The 19,923-nt window shown below is 42.9% G+C and overlaps 1 protein-coding gene across 8 annotated transcripts in view; it reads right to left on the reverse strand.

Moving 5' to 3' along the window:
* Window positions 1-583: 583 nt before the first annotated feature.
* The window catches only part of pbx3b (pre-B-cell leukemia homeobox 3b), a 60,011-nt gene continuing 40,671 nt past the window's right edge, over window positions 584-19,923 (reverse strand). For 2 of the 8 annotated variants that reach the window (XM_050051382.1, XM_050051383.1), the window contains exons 3-10: window positions 13,315-13,556; window positions 12,139-12,329; window positions 10,968-11,103; window positions 10,152-10,181; window positions 6,108-6,273; window positions 5,425-5,502; window positions 3,933-4,022; window positions 584-2,309 (exon numbers count right to left, since the gene is read on the reverse strand). In XM_050051382.1, coding sequence (XP_049907339.1) covers window positions 3,976-4,022; window positions 5,425-5,502; window positions 6,108-6,273; window positions 10,152-10,181; window positions 10,968-11,103; window positions 12,139-12,329; window positions 13,315-13,556 — 890 coding nt within the window. In that variant the 3' untranslated portion in view covers window positions 584-2,309; window positions 3,933-3,975. Of the gene's footprint in view, window positions 2,310-3,932; window positions 4,023-4,859; window positions 4,973-5,424; window positions 5,503-6,107; window positions 6,274-10,151; window positions 10,182-10,967; window positions 11,104-12,138; window positions 12,330-13,314; window positions 13,557-19,923 lie in introns of all 8 variants that reach the window. The other 6 variants (XM_050051384.1, XM_050051386.1, XM_050051388.1 and 3 more) reach the window with 4 other exon arrangements.

A 19,923-nucleotide genomic window follows, 5' to 3' on the forward strand; every position in this document is an offset into this window, starting at 1 on the left:
TGTAAGCAAACACTATAAAGTTGCTTAAAGCATACATGTAGTTTTATCTTTTATGAGCAGGAACAAATCATCCTATCATCCTAGGGTGATGCAAAAATAGGCCGAGACACCCACAAAAATTTTCTCTTTGTTTTAACATTCAAAAAAATCCAACATGAAGGAAATGCTGGAGTGGAGTGTATGTGGAGGACATTAGAGTATGTGAAAATGAAAAGGCTAAAGCCATCCAGGGCGCAGTTGAAAAAATAAATGAATAAAACAAGAAGAATACAAATTTGCAAACTGCTCAAATTGTATTCTCTTATTATTTATGCTTCTTGCTTGTTAGCTAAGTTGTGTACTTGTATTATTTCTCATAAGCTCTTGTTCTTGTTAGTAAAAATGATAATCAATATAAAAGATAGTAATATTTTTTGAGGGGGACAGGGGCCGCCAGGGGGAGTTTGCCCAGAGTGCCAAATGTGCTAGGTCTGGCACTGGATGAGGACAATATATGTTATAAGAAACAGCAGATGTACAGGCTTAAATAAATTTGTAGTCTGCGATGTAAAAAGAAGAGCCAAGCCTCTTCTCCTGACCAACAAAAGAGAGCACAACTTGCTGTCATGAAAGCAAAAGGTTTATTCATGTTTGAAATTACACAACTACCACAAGGAAGACTTTTCAGTCCAGGGTGTAGTCTGGTTAGAAAGTAACACTAAACATCTTTAATACATTAGAATCACTGCCACAAATCATTTGTCATGACTTTTTCAGTTTCAGAATCACATACAATAGAAAAAAGAGAAAAGAAGTTTTGAACCCTGTTGAACAGAGCTGGAAATGTACAGTTCTGAATACTGAAACCTCTATGCATTACATTTTTTATAATGATTTTTTTTTCTCTTTTTTTCCCGCATGATTTAGTAACAAGATGAGCAACATTCAAAATGTTTTTTTTTTCTTCTTCTTCAGTATTTACAACAGTTTCACTGTTTGGTGTTAATTTATCAACAATGTTCATCGCGCCGTCTCGTAAAAGCCACAGACCAACAACTTCTCCTTCGCCCCCCTCCACCCACCCACCCCGTCTCTTTTTCATGGTATTAATATTGTTATCATTTTCACTTTTTTATTTTTGTCATTTTAATTTGCCGTACAGCAACGGCATTTTATTAAAAGATTAAAATATACATTAGATTACATAGAGGATGAAGAGTTTACAGTGTTACAAGATGTAATCAAATTAACTACATAAAAACATTAAATAAGGGCAAAAGAAACTATGGCGGTGATATTGTTTAGAGGTAGTAAGTGAGCACTCTAAGCTACAGAAATGTTGGGAATGACTGGTTTTCATGAATTTGAATGAGGTAATAAAGCTGTGTATTGATTGGTGGGATGTATAATTACTCTTAAGCTATATTATGTACAACTTTTCCCTGTGTAACGGGGGCCTGCTCCTGTGTGTGCTGCGAAGGAATGATCTACTGTTTGTTGATAAGCAGTACAAAAAAAAATGTTTACATATGTACATACTAAACATCAAATTATAAAATATGGAATGGTGTCATGTTATAGTCAAGCAATCAATTACACTTCTTTATGTTCCAGAGTTTGAATAGCCATTTCCTTCTACTAATGTATACGGCTGTAAGGCAAAAATAAATCTTGAAAGTAACTACAAAGCTGCCATTGAGCTGTCAGCGGTAGCATTGTCGAGTTGCTGGACAAGATTGCGGGCACATTACAGTCAAAGAAACAGCTGCTTTAATCTATGTATTGTAAGAACTGAAAGAGAATCCAATTATCAAAATGGGAAGTGGTAATTAAATCAAGAATCAAACAAATGGCCGTTTAAAATGTCACATTAAATGCGCGAGTGTCATCCGGTACTTTAAGTTCAGAGGAGCTAATTATCCTGAAAGTTTACTGAGTATTGTACGTGTGTGTGTGTGTGTGTGTGTGTGTGTGTTTGTGTGTGTGTGTGTGCTTACCCCTACGACAAACAAATAAGAGTATACATCTGATTTATGAAGACAGAAAGAAAACACTGAACGATCAGGAAACACTGGGTGTTAATGATGGAGGATGTGTGTGGCGTGGTTCTTGGGAAATTTGAAGGTACAGGAAAAACCAATCTGTCGTGAAAAGTTTTTTCTTTTTGTATTATCCTCTGCAGTTGCCAGTGAAAAGAGTCCATGCCCAGCTCGAGGCGAAGATGCATTAATAGCGGATCAATTCGAGGTATCGGAGTGCACACTTCCGGGTCCTTCTGTCGGAGATATTACAGAAGACGGAGTCGTTGCATCTTGCCATCCCCCATTAGCCTGGGACACAAATGGGAAAAGGTTGAGATTACAATCACACACTCTGCAACATGAGCTCGGTACATTTTTATCCCCAAAATGTAACACAACACTCCAAAAATGGAAATGAGACTTATAGATTCTGGTTGCACTCATGTGTCAACTGATATCAAAATGTTTTACATACAACGATGCTGTGTGATTAGTCTCCGCATTACAGTAGCATCAGCAAAGAGGCTCTTGGAAACAAATTTGTCTCGTGTCCCGACCAATGGGAGCGCTCCCTGAAATCAGTGTCTAAGCAGATTTCGGCAGCGGCCGACAGCTTGTCGCTACATATTCTCCTGTCAGTCAAGAAGAGGGAGGGCTCGGGCCGGGTGAGGTGGGGGGAGCTGAGTGAAAGTGACAGGGCAGGGGCCTCTCCAAGAGAGCCAGTCTTAGCCAGCCTGACTTTGCTTTGCTCTAGGCGTGACCTAGCCTTTACTGGATCCTTCTACGTCACCACCAACAAAGCTAAAGGTTAGTCTATGCTAATATATCTATGCGGAACTTTCAGGTTTGTCGCTACAAAATGAGAGCCACAGTTTGGCTCATTCCAGATATTTTATTACCATTATTTTGTTTCTGATTCTCTCCTGTCATGGTTGCTCAGCGCCGTCAGTTGCTGTTTTAGTAGGGATGATGCTGAGCTCTGGTGAGCCAGTAGGCACAGGTCTACACTGCACATGGAAGTGAGAAACCTTGTGAGAAAGTGAAAACGCTTGATCCTGGTAGGAGCTGACATGTCTAAAGAGCTTATAGCAATAAGGCTTCAGCAAAGCCAAAATGACACCAAAAGCATTGGATGCTGGCAACAGCCCCCACCATTTGTTTACACAAAATGTGCTAATTCTTTTTCACACAAATAAATATATATATATATATATTTTAATTTCAAGTAACACTGCTGCAAATCTAATACCTTATTTTTGATGTTTAAGCCTTAAATAATATTAAACTGTGAATATGTGCGCCTTTTACCCAACAGGCATAACAATATGAAGAGAGCAAATACTGAGGTTGTGATCCAGTGCGGCGAGAGAGCGAGAAAGAGAGAGCTGTCTGACACTATTTCTCTCTCACTCTCACTTTCTCTCTCTTCATCCTCTCTCATCAACGAAATTAATCTTTACTCTGATAGCTTCAGATTGCGCGCTGCTTTACAAAAAAGGAGCCATATCAAACCTCATCAAGGAAGATGGAATTCATGTCGGGAAAAGGGCTGCGGGCGATCACATGTTCATATTTTATCATGAAGATAAGGCTATGGAAAATTCTGTGAAGCATTTCAAAACAGCTAAATGCAACAGATACCGTGCGGTGGGGAAAAAAAAAAATTGGGTTTGACTCTAACAAAGTATTAAAGGTGTTTATTTTTATTTCCCCGCTGTGTAATGTGTTTTATTAAAGACAACTTTTAATCATATCAGGTGACAAAGTGACAAGATGCTATGTCTGCTTTGGGAAGGTTATGTCTATCTGCATCTGCCATGAGTGTAATGCAATATAATGCACTGCACCTTCATGGAATGTAATTAAAATATAACAGCTCATTTTGATAAAAAACAGTAACTAATTTCACCTTTGCTCAGTAACTCTACTTACATTTAACCCATGTGGACTATACATCGTGTTCCCCCCGAGAGCATCATTGTATCCTGCCGTCTGACTGATAACATGGCGCAGGGTATCCACCTGAGGGGACAGACAAGGTGGACAAGCTGGTCAACTCAGTGTCTCAAAGCAGGTCAGCACTAACTGTAAACATGCTCAGTGAAGCAACAGATACTGACTAGTGTGAAATCACAAAGGGACTCCTGAGACAGCACATTTGTAACACAGCTAATAGATTTTCTAATGAAACAAAGGCATACTGACGTTACTAGCATGCTTAGATCTATGACATCCTCTATTATGGCTATGAAATAATAAACAAAAGCATAAGTTACAATAATATTACAAATATGTATGTTTAAAATGAGCATTTATTTTACTTAAATCATGAGTAAGCGTAGATTTTTTTTCTGCATGGTTGCGATTGTGTTGTGCAGCTGCGTTAAACTTACAAAATGGAAGACATCAACAACAAACGATAACAAGATGAGACAGGAAGATAGCAATATATAGAATACAGAAAAAAAGGGGAAAACACAGTACCAAAAACCCAATACCAACCCAAGAGTTCAAGTCAAAGCCAAATGCATTCACAAAAATGTTTAGATGTTTGGAATAGTAACCAGGAAATTGCTTTGCGGCATGATAGCAGTGGGGTGGGATTATATTTTGGCTGCCAAAATATTCCATCCAAAGCGAAATAGTCAGTAAACACTTTAGTCAATCGGAGGTTATGGGAGGCCTCGCTGTTGTAATTTGAACTGCCCCCTTCGCATGGGCAGCGTGTTTTGTTTTTTTTGGTCTTATTTTCTATTTTAACGTGCTTCAGACTGCACTGTGGATGGCTCAGTACACAGGCAAGACAAGGACAGCTCTCTGCGCTGGTAGTCAGGAACTGTCCCTGATTGTTGATCCTACCTGTGACTGTACATTGGCTCCGACTTGTGCCCCTTGGTAAGAATCCCCATTCAGACTCTGCATGCTCAAGAACATGTCCCCAGAGTTTGGGAGGTTAAAAGAACCTGAAGAACCTGGAAAGGGAGGATGTAAGTAGCTGAATACATGAGAAGGCTATAAAGGGAGAGCACAGACACACACAAATACACACACACACACACACACACACTCACCACGCACACGTCTGCATACACAGACCCAACTCAAGCAGACAAATACACTGAGGAAAGACTCCCATAAAGCAGGCAACTACAGGGATGAAGGAAAGTAGGGAAAGCAAAGAAATAAACAGAAGGGGACGATATGCAGAGGGACTGAGGAGGATCTTTTTTTTTCTAACAAATGCAGTAGACACAATGAAATGAAAATCACACGACACAAGGGGGGGTAGGGGGCCGGTTCTATATGTGGTTGGTCGCTTAAGCTCCCAATTGTTCCACATCACCTACTTCCAATCTAACGTTGGCAGGGAGGTATCACATGGTAAATGACAAGGACAATAAGAAGCTTATGAAAAGACCAGTACCAGTAAACATGTTGGTTAAAAGAGTGTTTTTGCTCTCTGCAGAATCCAGCTGAAACTCTTCATCTTTCATCTGGAATCCTGGGTGCAAGAAAAAGGGACCACTTCATAAGCTTACCACACCCCGACGCAGGTCAACCTAGTCCAAACTCAGCATTACATCACTCATTAAACCGGACTAAACAGGCTTCCTGTTTTGACTCTTATTCAATATGAGCTGCATATAATGCCATTCTGACATAATACTATCACTGTAGGTAAAATGCTCCCAGCAAATTATGCGTCATTTTATTTAGCAAAAAAAAAAAAAAAAAGCACTACCATTCAGTGGGGCTACATACCATTACATTACAAATGACAGGAAGTTGACAGAAAGTCAAGGGAAAACAAATCCCACTGGCATCCTTCTGAATTCTCGTTTTTATTTATTTATTTTTTCATTTTGCCAAAAATACATGTGTTCTCGGTTCACAAGTCAGGAACGCTCTCTTTATGCATGAGTTTGCTTGGCATCAACCGTCTTATAGACAGGAGACACTGTGATCCCCAAGCTGGGAGCAGAGCCTGTCACTCTTGGCTGTGTGAATCGTGCATGAGAGAGTAAGGCATGTAGGCAGCGGGTTAAGGGCTGAGGTAGAGGGCAGATCTTTTTTTTATTTTTTTTGTCTATATGTAGGAGTGCCTACCGGAGTTAGGTGTGGTAGGGGAGTTGGCCTGGCTGTTCTGCACTGCAGCGGCTGCAGCGTGTGCCGCATTTACAGCAGTCTTGGCAGCATACAGGTTGGCTTCTTCCTGAAACTTGCCGATATTTTTCTTGTACCGGATCCTTTTGTTGCCAAACCAGTTGGATACCTGTGTGGTAGAGCAGAAGGAGGAGGAGCAGAGGAGTCAGACGTCAAGCAGCCACAGCACCGTGCACTGAGCAGTGTGATTGTTTCAAGATGTCATGTTTGGGTCCATCAAGTACCCAATTCCCAGCCCCTGCAGTAATGTCCGCCGGGTACACAAGCTAATTAAGCCATAATCAGGAGCCACTTGTGTCTTCTCATGGATGGGAGCATGACATGCTCTCGGATCTGTCTCCTGACAAAACTAAAACACAAGGGGCTCCTATTGCACAGACACTTAAGTCAATGTATTATATATATTTCTCATATCAGGGCTGATATCATACAAATCCTATCATGTCCCCGTGTGAATATATATATGAATGTTTATATTTTACCCTCTAAAGAATGCTCACTAATTCCAGATCAGTGAGTCTAGGTGATTGACACTTTATGTAAATACAATTACAATTAGTTCATTTAGGCGATTTCATTTTATAAGACAGTAGCAAATGCAGCCACAAATAGTTTATTACATGTGAGGCAGTATGTCAAAATTAACATAAACAGAAAAACAGAATACATTGTAAATATCTGTGTTAAATATTTATAAACTGTTGATCTTAATTAAATGTACATAAATGCTTTCATTTTGAAAACAAGAAAACATTAATACGGCAATGTGTGTGTGTGTGTGTGTGTGTGTGTGTGTGTGTGTGTGTGTACAAGCATGCTCAGTGATTCGGGGAGCAACTTTTGTTTGTAATTATCAAAAACAAGAGTTAGAGGGTAAAGACCTGCAGACATGTGAGGCAGTAAACACAGTTTGTCGGGGCAGTCGGTGTTAATTGATGTGTTTAAAGAAAAAATAAATATTTTACCAAAGTAGAATGAAACTCTGAAGGCACAAGGAAGTTCAAATTAATGTCTGCAAGTGTGTATATTCAGATTTAGAGCAGTTGCAAACGCTAATTTTGTTGAATTGAAACGATGACACCCAACATCAGTCAGACACTGAAAAGTTGGGGTGAACCTTATGTGTGAGTGCTGGCTCTGCAATAACAGTGGAATAATAATGAGATGATGCTTGTTTTTAATGGTTCTATAAATTAGAGTGTCTTGTCGCTGTGCCGCTGCCCCCCTCTCAGGCCCTGCAGCCCACGGCTGGACCAGCCAAAGAGCAGCTGCCCCTAATGACGCTTTATTTAATTTCCACCCATGTGCTTAAATTTTAATATCCCCAGCAGCCCGCCAATGCTGTGGCGTAAAAACTGACTGGATTTGCAGGACATCAGATCATTTCTATCCTGCACGTCTCTGTGCTCTAAATCTTTAATATCTAGGCAATTAAAATTAATGACCATTCAGGCGAGGCTCACTGTTGGCAGGGTTTCCTTGACATCAATTGTTTGATGGGTTTACCTAGAGGTTAAACTAACAAGCAAGGTTTAATTGGAAGCAATGAAAGCCCTGGCCATCATCCTTTTTACTTAACCTGCTTATGGTGGATTGTGGAGCCAAAGACGATGCAATATTCTCTCTGTTTTCGACAGCTCACAAAGTGCCCACAAACCCCCCGAAATCATAGAAAATGTTTTCTAAAGCTCATCAGTCTGTTTAATTTAACAAAAATGTTTGTATTACACAGAACTGCGTTTATGTCAGCTGGGGTGTTTGCACACGAAAACATATTTGTCTCATTAAGCTTGAAAGTTGACAGTGGTAGATAGACACTAGATTACTTTTTTTACCAGGTACGGCAGTGATGTATGCTTATTCTACCATTATATATTGAAATGTGATGATTTCAGAAGTTAGGAACGATTGAAGAATAAACTTTCAATACTTTACTCTGCTCTTGTCCATTCTGATGAAGTGTGTTATGACTGTATTCTGCCACTATATGGTGTTACAAGCCTGGACAGACTCAGCAGTGTTGGCATTGAACCCTCCGGATGTTACACCACCCCTTCTCCGCTCTACAACGCACTTCTCTCTCCTGCCCACTGAACTCTGGCTTTAGTGATTCTCAGGTTCAGCTAAATATTGAACAAAATGCGCGGCACTGTAAGGTGTGGAGCACAACCCAATCTACAGAACTAATTCCCTTTTATCTTGTGGCAGGCCATGCATTCAATTGACTCCTATGTGTGGTGAGAGCCAGGTTGTGAGATTGAATTACCTGACATCAGCAGCCTCAAAGGCAGCGATTGTATAATGACCATGCAGACTCCTTGCAAGAGCACAATGCTGTTGCCTCCATCGCTGCCCACTAGAGAGGCCACGGAGCTGTAGTTAATAATTCAAACTATTTCACCCTATTTCAGGTCAATACTCCTCACTAGTCAATGTAAGGCAATGCATGGTCTGTCTATGATCTTAATATATCTGAGCTTACAATGCCCTGAGCCTTAAATACAAATACAAAGGTGGGCTCGCTAGCTGTGATACCATCAATTATACAGGCAGCATTAATAATGAATGAGAGCTCAAGTCTTAGCTTCTCTAAATTCACCATGATCTGAAATATTGAAAAGTGTCGCTCAGAAGAAAAATGTCAGCAATGTGAATGAGTCTCTGCGCAGGAATGTGCCTTAAATGTTGAGGACATTATATCAAATATGGCCTCTGTAAACCCTGACACAAACGACAGCCATCCAATCCCATGCCTTCATTCAGGAGCCCAGCACAGCGCATGCAGAGTGACAGAGGGAATAACACCGCATCCTGCATAATATATCATAATGTCAACAGCTCATCGTACTTTCAGGATTCAGCATTACAAGTTAGGCAACGCTAGGTAAGTTTATCACTGCAGCATTTAGATAAAACACTGGATTTGAGCTGCAGGGATCTCCTGAGGTAGAGAGGCTTTGCTCTCAGGGAAGTCGACTGTGCATCACTTGCATTTTCAATGATCCCTGTTGAAATGATGCAGGGTGTTTCGTCAGCGATGATGTATCGAGCAAAGCTGCGGATTGCTATTGGCATACCATTCACGACGGATGGTTTTTACTTAACGAACCACTCGTGCAATCAGCAAAGCCCCGCAAAAAAAAAAAAAAAAAGTATTTTGTGGGTGTTTGAAAAATTACTTAGCCGAGGCCCTCAGAGTGGCCGCAGCGAGCAGCGTCCGACTCTGAAAGGCCGGGGCCACGGTGAGGGATAACCCACTTACGGCATCACGTCGAGCCTCCAACTTTGTTACTCACTTAAAATGAGCCAAAGCACTAAGAATAAGTCAATAAGAATGTCTGCCGTGGCCTCAGCCGGTCGAGGAGTACGCCACTAATGGGGCCTGAGATGAGTTCAAGTGAATTTTTAAAAGCCCTCTAATTTCTGCATAGACTGATTTGTTCTCATGGGAACTGGATTGGTGGCCTGTATTTTTTTTTTTTTTGTGCCAGGCACTCAGAACACAGAGTGGAGCTCCATTTGTGAGTGTGAGGGTCGGTGGCCGTTTCTTTAAGCACTACAAGCGGGTGGGGGGTAAATCATCTCAGAGCGCAGTTTGAAGATTGAAAAGACCACACAATTAGTCGACGCTCTACAACAAACAAAAAAATAAATAATGTGGTGAACAGTAGCCAAAAAAGTAAAATTTCATGTGACACATTTGTACACACATAATATGGTGAGAACATGGGTGTAAGCTTAAAAAATATGGATCAATTAAATCTGTGTTCTTGTGTGACTTACAGGTGGGATGTAAATGCTGATTATCCACTCTTTTTTTAAATGTCAATTCAAACTTGAAACACTGTAATTCATAACATTAGCATTGATCCAGTAGTGTGAGGGAGGGAGGTTCTGTGCAGTGGAAAAACTTGTGAGGCTATTACATACATGAACAGAGGAGGTACAAAAAATGAAAACAGTGGATCAGGAGAAGTCATGACATACCTGTGATACTGTGATGGTGCTTCCCACCCCCTGAAGGCAAAAAAGAATGGGCTTTTACAGTATCTGACTCTTCATGACTACACTCAATACCCCCTCCCCACACAGAAAAAAACACGGCAGATTATTGTATAGATTCACGTTTCTGTGATATAGTGTCTCATGAGGACAACCATAGAACAATAGAGTATCAAAAAAAATCTAGATAGTAGTCACAATCATAGCAAGAAAAAGAGAGCACAGGATAATAATACTCTGGATGTGGGGGTTAGGTGTGAGAGATATTGCCTTCAGGTTTACCCAGCAAGCAGGCTATGCTATATATAAAGTGGGAAAATATAACTGTGAATTAGCAGAGAATCCTGCAAGGTCACTTGAGCAGCAAGCATACAAATAAATAGCCGGTATCATCTAGTGTTTTGAAGCACCAGACTTAACTGCTTTTCTTAAAGTAATGGATGATGCCATTTTTCTTCCCAGCTTATGACCTGAGCGACTGACCAGGCAACAGAGAGAGCACACATGGTGGATGGGAATGAGAGGGGAAAATGGCAGGGGACCCAGCGTTGTGGGGCAGGGGGGGCGGCTAAGGAAGGACAGCATAGTGCTTTGATTGAGGCCGAGATGATATAGGCCTCCTCTCCCTGTGGCCCTGCTCTGACTGACTGGGACCAGCCTTGACTGAAGCATCATTAGGCAGCCACAATGTCAAGGTTAGCTAAGGACATTGTGTCTTGGTGGTGTGACCTACGGTAACTATCCCTCTAGGCTTTCCCACCCTGATTACCCACCAGCTACTGTTAGATGAGCACTACCCACCTGGGAAACTGTGATGCTGCACTTCTTGGCCAGCTCCTCTTTAGCCTCTTCGCTTGGATACGGGTTGCTGAGGTGCGAGTAGAAGTATTCGTTCAAAATTTCCGTTGCCTGCTTGCTGAAGTTTCTCCTTTTCCGCCTGAGTGGGGAGCACAACGAGAGAAAAAAGGCCGAGCGAGCCTATTAGTGGGGACCAGCATTAACTCATCCATTTGGATCGCACAAATTGCACAATCAATCTCACACATAAATGGTGAAAATAATGAGGAATGGGGCTCTAAGGGCCCTCAGGAGCAGGATATCGTGTCCTGCTCCAAGAGTCTCGTCAACACACAGAAGAACAGACTCCGACCAATAAACTGACAAGCACACAAACAAACGCACACACAGTCACAAAACACATACAATGTTTAATTTGGTCTGTTGGTCTCCAATCTCCAGTCCAAGCGTGTAATGTGCGGAGTTTAGTGCAGCGGATGGGTGGGCTTTGTGATGGAGCGCAAAGCCCAGTCGGAGTGCATCTCGGTACATTATAGAAATCACGGCATGCACAGTTGAGCATTGTTCCTGAAGTGCCACAGCCCCAGGGATCTCCAGTAGAAACAAGCGAACTCTAACTAGATCTGGGTCCCCGTCCCTCCCAAGGGCACTACTTATCATGTTGTTGAGCATTTGCTTATTTTTGCCTTGTTTACTGCGCTTCACACAGGCAGTGGGCAAGCCAATGTGCTTCCACTCGGCTTGTTTGGCCCGAAACTTGTACCGCTCTCCACCGAATGCCCACAGTGCACCACACTGTTAGTGATTAGAGTAATCCACAACACCTGCTGATGACCTCCCCTCCATCCATTACACATGACTCGGCCCCCATTTCATTTGGTCTTAACTGTTCTCAGGTGCGGGGCCATGATAGTCTTGGAAATGGATAATGCATGGAACATGGACATAATTAAAATCATGCATCTCTGCGGTGCTCATACTGTGTGCTGTGCCAGAAAAGTGGGAGAAAGAAACAAACTTTCTGACCTGCACACAGTCTAAAAATGACCTCGCCCACTGGATTTGCTTATATGGGTCATACATAAGCAATAAAAGTTTCCAGATACCAACACACACACACACACACACACACACACACACACATACACATATATATGCTACACGATCCACTGACCTGGCATCAAGGAATCTGGAGCGCAGGATCATGACAGCCTCACAGGTGCTCTGTTTCAGTTGCATCTGGATGGAGCTGAATTTACGGTGAATGATTCCCACCATGCGCTCAATCTCTTTGGGAGAGATGGGCCGCGTGCGAGACTGTTCCCTCAGCAGGTTCATCACATGGGTAGTGAATTCGTTACATGCCTGCAAAGTGACAGAGAGACACAAAGTGCAGCCAAATTGAGTTCTGCAAATGTCCCAAGTCACAGCAGTGAACTTACAAAAGCTCTTTGACTGATATTCTAAAGTTGTGCACATTTTTCATAGCGGAGGTTTATTACATGAAAGCTCTTTTTGTTAAAAGCTTCCACAGAGTGCCCTGTTTATATATCACAGTGATGACATAATAGGTGAAGTCATCTCTGAATATAAATGCAGATTTGCAATTTGGCTTGGCCCTAATGCAAGGCGAATTTAAACAGCTTTTCGTTAAACCAGTAGTTCATACATGATTAATTAGAATAACTCATTTACGTAGTGCACACTTTAGCTCATTACTCTGAGTAAAATTCGTTAAGTATTTACATTTAGATAATTAAAACCTGGAAACACCCTTAAGAAAGATGCATTTACTCCGGGCGAAGTGTTGTGTGCCCCCGCGTACCCACCTCCTCTCTCAGAGAGCACCGAGTAAATTAGTCTAATTTACCTCACCGGCTTGCTGAGGCATCACTGTTACACCTTCTATTTTCGCCCATAATGCCTGTGTTTAATGGCGAGCTCAAAGTGCTAGGTGAAGGAGCTGATCATACTTTCATTTAACACAGATGACTAAGGTTCTCCTCTGGATCTCTATAATCAGCTACAACACAGTGAATAATGCTGCAGTTTTTTCTCCCCAAGCTGATAACACATTCTCCCCTATCATGCATATTCTCTGCAATTTTCTTGCTAATGCAGGGAATAAGCTGTTCTGGGTGTTCTGAAGGGATGTGAAGTATAAAGTACAACTCAATAGGTCCATTTGAACGCAGATTGAAATTTAGAATAGCTGTTAGTCACATGGTTATTTAAACCTTGTGACTGTGAAAGCAGAACAAAATTGATATAACTCTCTTTTTCTTGGAAGTGGTGCGTGAAGAGCCAAAACCTGAATCCTGACGCTGTTCTTGCAAAGACTCCCCCTCACCTGTTCGTATTTCTCCAGCTCCGTGTGGTAGATCTGTCTGATCTGGGTGAGTTTGGCTCTGTAGTCGGAATGTTCAATGGAATTGTCGGCCGCCCCGCCGGAGGCCGCGGCTGCAGCTGCGGCAGCAGCGGATCCGCCGCCTTTCTCTGGTCCCGCCACGCCCTCTGCCAGCAGCATGTTGTCTAGGCGCATGAGCTGGGGGTCTGGGGGGTCCTCCTCTTGGGCACCACGGATGCTGAGACCTGCAGCCAACACACAAAACATGGACAGCGGGTAAGTTAATGTCATCCAGTGACATTAAAACTGGATAAAATACTACCAATGATGAAAAATTAAACACATCAAATAAGGGCAGGCTGGATTGTTAACAGCAATTAAAAGCATTATGTCTGCGTAGTCTGCTATAGTGTGATGTTTCCCCTGCAGGTATGAACTGGGTGCCTCCTGTGTATGTGCTGTGTTCCTGTCGCCCATGTCTATGCCTGTTCTCTTTTATTTACACACTGCGCTGCACACTGTGTGTACGGGAAGGCTGACATGACAGCAACATCCATAAACTGACAAATGCTCAATGGTGAAGTGGCACTTCTACTCTGCGAAAGGATGCTAAACAGAAAACTATACCTCCAGTGAGTGTCTCTGTCTTTGACACAGTGAATGCTGGGAACTCCAAAAAAGTAACCTCATTTCTATTTGCTTATGAGGTTTGAATCTTGTATTATTTTACTATCCAGATTTTGCAATATTCTAAGAAGTAATAAAAATGTGCTGGTGAAGTCAAAATCTACATACGGCAAAATGAGCACGGAGTCAATTTTATGTAAACTGCTCATTCATGAATTCGCTCTCAGACCCTGCTGTTTATTTCCTCCGGTTTTCTGTCTCGCCGGTCTGTCAGCAAGTCGTAATCACCCAGCAGATAGCGTACATGCACACCTTGATGCATTGGCAATGCAGCCACAATGCCAGGCTTTACAGAGAATAAACAAACAAAAGAACACTGCGGGTCAGAATTACAACAAAAACAAGCTGGAGCAATCCACTCTAATAAGTGGATAAAAATGTGGCTCAATGGGCAGTAAATACTGAGTGGCTACTCGAACGTTATGATTACCAGAGTTGTTTCAATTCAATAATCCCTCCCGCAATTCAGGGATTTTCAACAGCTCATTACAGCTTCATTAAGATATGGCCAGCCACTGGATGCTAAATAAGAAGATTAGTGGCTCTATTGTGTCAGCCAGTAGGCATGCAATCAGAGGAGCCCTTTTACCATGCTTTGACCGACTGACCCTGCACACCATCCACAGGAGGAAATACTAGAGGGAAAGCGCTCCTTTTCTTCTGTCTGTCTTCCTACAAACACATTCCTGAATAAAATAAAATAAAAATTAGGAAACACATCATTTTGTAGCCACTCCTCTGATGTTTTCATCTTTGTTTTTGTTCGACTGCAGCGCCACTGAAAAACAAATTTGCCTCTATTTATGGATCGGCTGGCTTTGAGTCTTTTAGGTGTAATGGTGTGAGAGGAGTGGATGAATGTGGCTATTTGTGTTGGAGACATTGAGATGCTGGACAAGGCTCCATCAGGCTTCGCAGAGCCAAGCCATCCATGTGGACAATATGCCGCTGCTCCACTAACCCTCATCCACATCGCACTGCATCTGCGCAACTCCACCCAAAGCTCTCGTTCTGGACAGGCTCGACTGTTTCTATTCCAGTTTGTGCAGCACCAAAACAAAATGGCACATGATTCAAATGTTGACTGACCAGACGCCTGGCTACATATCTCAACATGCTCTAATAGCTGGTGGTTTGTCTGCCACTACAGCTCATATTTTCCTAATTCAGTATTTACTCCCACTCTCTGATTCAACTCAAGCTCAGCAGGCTGCACTTGCCTTTGTGCTGCGGGTGGTGGTAAGTAGGTAGGCATGTTTTTCATGTCAGGTATATTAAATATAACTCTGGGACGCAGCGTACATTTCCACACCAAACCCAGTTGTCACTTTCACTCCACTCACTCTATATCCAGGGGAAATGCAGCTGAGGGAATTTACAGGGCTTTTCAGCTAAATGGGCATAAATCACCGGTTTCATTCAAACTAAATAATCACAGGCCATAAAGAGCTACTAGTCTCTTACCATATATTACCACAAAGTTCCTGTGTGCAATAATGTGGCCATTCAAAGGAAAACAGAGCGAGACATTAGAAAGTGACATGTAATCCTGTTAGTCCACTGACATGCGGAGTGGCCGTGACATTTTTATCATACGTGTCCATTTCTATTTGGGAAATCAGCGGGATAAAAATGATTACTGCGCTGCCCTGAGAAGCAGACGGCCCCTGCAGGAGTCCACCAGGGTGTATTTGTGCCACAGCGGCTACGCCTGGCCATTCATAACACACACGTTGGGAGGGATGATGCGTCCGTCTCAAGCAGAAAAATTAGAAAAATAAGAAAACATAGCCTAGAGTAAAAAAACAATAAAATAAATAAATAAATATATATTTTCTAAAACATGTATCTTGCTGTGCACCTTTGTTGGAAGAGCTACAGATTGCGGATTCACTGTCTAAGCTCGGCATCATCACACGACTTCCACAAAATAGGCTCCAGCGAGATAATATCTTTAATTTGCTGTGCGGTTGACAAATCTGTATAGTAACTTGCAAAGCCACAGTCACATTCTAGCACTGCAATGCTGCTTGCCTGCTCAAATCTTTATCCTGTTTTTGTCTGACGATATGGGTATTAAAACAAGTTTGGGCACCCGAGTTTAGCTCTAATCCACCTCCACAGTCAAAGTGGGATTAATCTCAGTGCAAAGGGAAAGTGTGGGAGTCGTGTCACCTTGGTAAAGCCTGCGAGCAATTGGAACTTAAGAATGAAAAATCTATATATGGTCTGGTTATTTCACAGGACTCTGATGATGCCGGCTCACTTAATTACCAGAACGAATTTAATGATGTAAAAGAGAAAAAAAGAAAAAAAAATCTGAAATTGTTATAATAATGTAACATGTCCTTAATCTGCCTCGTTTGTCATTCGACAATACAGGTGGAGTAGCTGGGGAGAAAGCACTTGCCTATATGATTGTTCCTCATTTCTCCTCTGTGGCTGAGACAAAAGGAGACACTGTGATTAATCCATCCCTATCAGTCAGAGGTGGTTCTTCTTTTCATTTTTTACAGGTTTCACCGTCCGTATCAGATCCGAGGAAGTAACAAATTTGACAGATAAAGACAATGCAGCCCTTTTCTCTCATATACTCTCCCCTGTTCTCTGTTTATAATCATTTCCGGTTCTGGGCTGTTGTCTCGTACATCATTCCCTGCTTGAAGCCCTGACAGTGATCTGAGCACTGCCTCGGGCCGCTCTCCTTTCCTCCCACCTCTTTTTCCCCCTGTGCCCTCTTTTATTCTGTGGGCTTAGCTGACCTTTGGCCCGCTGCTTGTTTACTCTCATCACTGAAGTGTGAGCAGGAGAGCCATAAAGGCAGAGCCCTGCTGGGTTAATGTGGCCTGCTGAAGAGGGAAGGGGTGGCTCTGGGCTTCTCCACCTCATTCTGCTGCACTGAATGCACTGTCAGATGCCAGACAATACACTAGAAGAGCAGCGCTTTTGTGCAGATAAAGCCAGAGATTTCTCTCTTTTTGTATTTTTTTGCAACACTTTGAGATACCAAAATGTTGCTGCTTGCTGTAAAGCCTTGCCTGTTTAACTGTGTTTGACAATACACTCTGTTTCTCAGTTGCTTCCACCACTGTTTCCAAAACATCCTGTTCATTACAAGTAACCCTGACCTCATGCAGCTCCTCACCTACCCAGTGCCTCCAGTGAAACGGCTCCGGCCACGTATCGACACTCTGTTCATCTAATTGCATTGATCCGCAAAGGTCTCCCAAAGCTAACTAATCGAAACAGAATTTATTTTCTGTCAATATTTGCAAAGGTCATCTCTCTTAAAGCCGTGGAGTAGACGGTGTGAGCAGAGAGGCGGCTCGGAGGAGGAGGAGGAGGAGGGGGAGGACCGTGGCATCTAGCCTGTTACTGAGGCTCGTCCAAGGTGAGCTTTAACTCTAGTTTGGCACTCAGGATCCAAGGCTTCTAATCCACCGTGTTATTAAAACCCGCTGCCAAAGCAACACACTAGAGACTACAGAGGGCTTAGAGTATCCATTTCACAAAGAGGCCAGTGTCACTACAGCCGTGTTCCACGTCTCCTTTGACTTCATATCATCTCCTTTGTCGTGGCGCCTGGATCAGTGACTTTCAGCTCCAGAAGCGGGGAGCTGGATCAAATTACCATTGAAAATCTTTTGTTCTGACAAATGAAACATAAGGATCCTCTTTCATCGACGTTCTTAAAGGCTTTTTTAAGCTTGGCCTACATCCACATGGCACAAAGAATCTGAGAGAATGCCTGCGGGCTCTCTCTAGCATGTACAGTAATTAACATGCCATTAACACATTAATACACATTAACTATTCCCAATGTTAATGGCAGAGTAATTACCATACCTGATACCGCACTGTGGGGAAGCCAAAGCACATTTGCCACTTTGTGTTTCACTTTCTTTGTTGAGCGAGTTGAAAAGAATCACTTGGAAAGATGGCTCAGTCTGCTTTTCCTCTGAAAATATCAGTGTCAGTGCATGTGTCTGCCTAACCCAAAAGGAGCTTTTACACACATAATGTAGCTGTTCTGATTTGACTAAAAACATACCTGAAAGGAGGAAAGTTCTCATTGAAATCCACTAAGGATTGGCTTTAGAGGTGAGGCTGAAATACTGGAGGGGACAGAGCGTCTGGTGATTAAATGCGGAGCAAAAGAAGGCAGGGAATGGGCCCTAAACTGGGGAATCCCTGTCTAGAATGATGATGTATTTCCTCCCAGTGCGGTGAGTGATAAGCTAATCAGCCGCGCTGACAGTGAAGTGTTACAGCCCCTCAGTGCTAGGTCAAGACTTCTCCCATCATACACCACCAGCACACACTAAACAGACAGCGCATGGAGGTGGTGGTGGGGAGTGGCTCTGGTCAGAAAAGAAGATCTCTGTCAGTTCAGGTAGCCTTTGTCCCTCGATGATGATGAGCCCACCCCCCCACCCCATTCCCCCTCCATAAGAGGAGGCTGTGACAGCGGGGGCGAGGGGCGTGAGGGGAAGGGGGAGGGGGAGGGGGCTTGCCACTCTCGACCCACGACTCCAAGACATGCGGGGAAGCGGGGGTGGGCGAAGGGGGTGGGAAAAGACAACCCAAACAAACATCTTGAAGACATTTTGCCAAGCACACCAAAATTAATCACTGTCCCATGGTGGCACTGACATTTGTGGGAAGTGACACACAACATGACAGACTAGAGGGAGAGGATGAAAGGAGAGTGAGGGAGGGTGGGAGGGCTGGGTAAACAAGAGCCACTGTCACTCGCTGTGATCATGCCTGCATGTGTGTGCGATGTGTGTGTTTATATGTGGACGTGTGAGTGTCCCGCTTTGTTTTACTGCCCTCTAAGACTCAATGTGGGCAAACGGCCAAGTGGTGTAGTGATGGCTGACCAGGCCTGGCGGTGGCGGCCGCACGCAGCGGTTGGGGAGACTGGCCAAATGAGTGGACAGGACCTCCGCTACAGATCAGCACACTGACTGACCCTACAGGACACATACAGCATGGGGCTCCAACATAGGGCTCACATGGTTCACATGGTCTGCTAGTCACAGAATGAGCCGCAAATCGCTGAGACGCTCGCGTGTTATTCGGGCAGACATCCCAAATCTAAGATGAACATACAGGAAAATATACTCAGTAAAACAGTCAAAGACTATTTTAATATCTGTGCTGTAGGTAAACTTAGACTGTCTCAGACAGTTATTGTGTCTCGTGTTTCAATATTTCATTTTATCCTCTTATATTGTGTTAGCATGTTTTGCTTATTTCTTTTCTTCAGTTTCATTTTATATTTCATGTACTGATGGTCTTTAGCTGCTAGCCTCAATTTGCTGCAAAGGTAGGCTGATTTGTTATTCAGACCCCAAGCAAATAATGCAAATGTGGCACTGAAAGCCACTTATGAAATACCCAAAGGCAACTAATCACTCCTCCTCTCGTTCCAGCCTTTCTGCAGCCTCCTAATTAGAAGATGGAGATTGCATGAAACCAGGTCACACAGCAGGTCTTGTACACACCGATAACCAGGCAAATACGCAGGCAAAAACTTCATCCAGACACCAAGCCAAGCATGCATTATTTTAAAGGCTAGAGGTGAAAAAATAATGCTATTCACGTTATTAATCCCATATATTTCACTGTATGCTCCCAAAGAAAGGATTTAGGCTTGAAGCATTTTGCGTATGTGTTCTGTTATTTGTGTGTTTCTTTGTGTGTGTGTGTGTGTGTGTGTGTATCTGTGCATGTGCATACACTCATGTCTGCATGTGTGCGTGTGAAGGCTACATGCTCGCATAAACAAAGAAATGGCATTGGTAGCATACAGCCAACCATGATCCACTGCCAGAGAGATTATTCTTTGCAGTGGCATTTCTGCAAGAGAGTTGACAGTCCATCATTTAGATTTTGCAGTGTATCCACGAAAAGGCTGCA

The sequence above is a fragment of the Epinephelus moara genome, chromosome 8 (genome assembly GCF_006386435.1).
Source record: "Epinephelus moara isolate mb chromosome 8, YSFRI_EMoa_1.0, whole genome shotgun sequence".
Taxonomy (NCBI): domain Eukaryota; kingdom Metazoa; phylum Chordata; class Actinopteri; order Perciformes; family Serranidae; genus Epinephelus; species Epinephelus moara.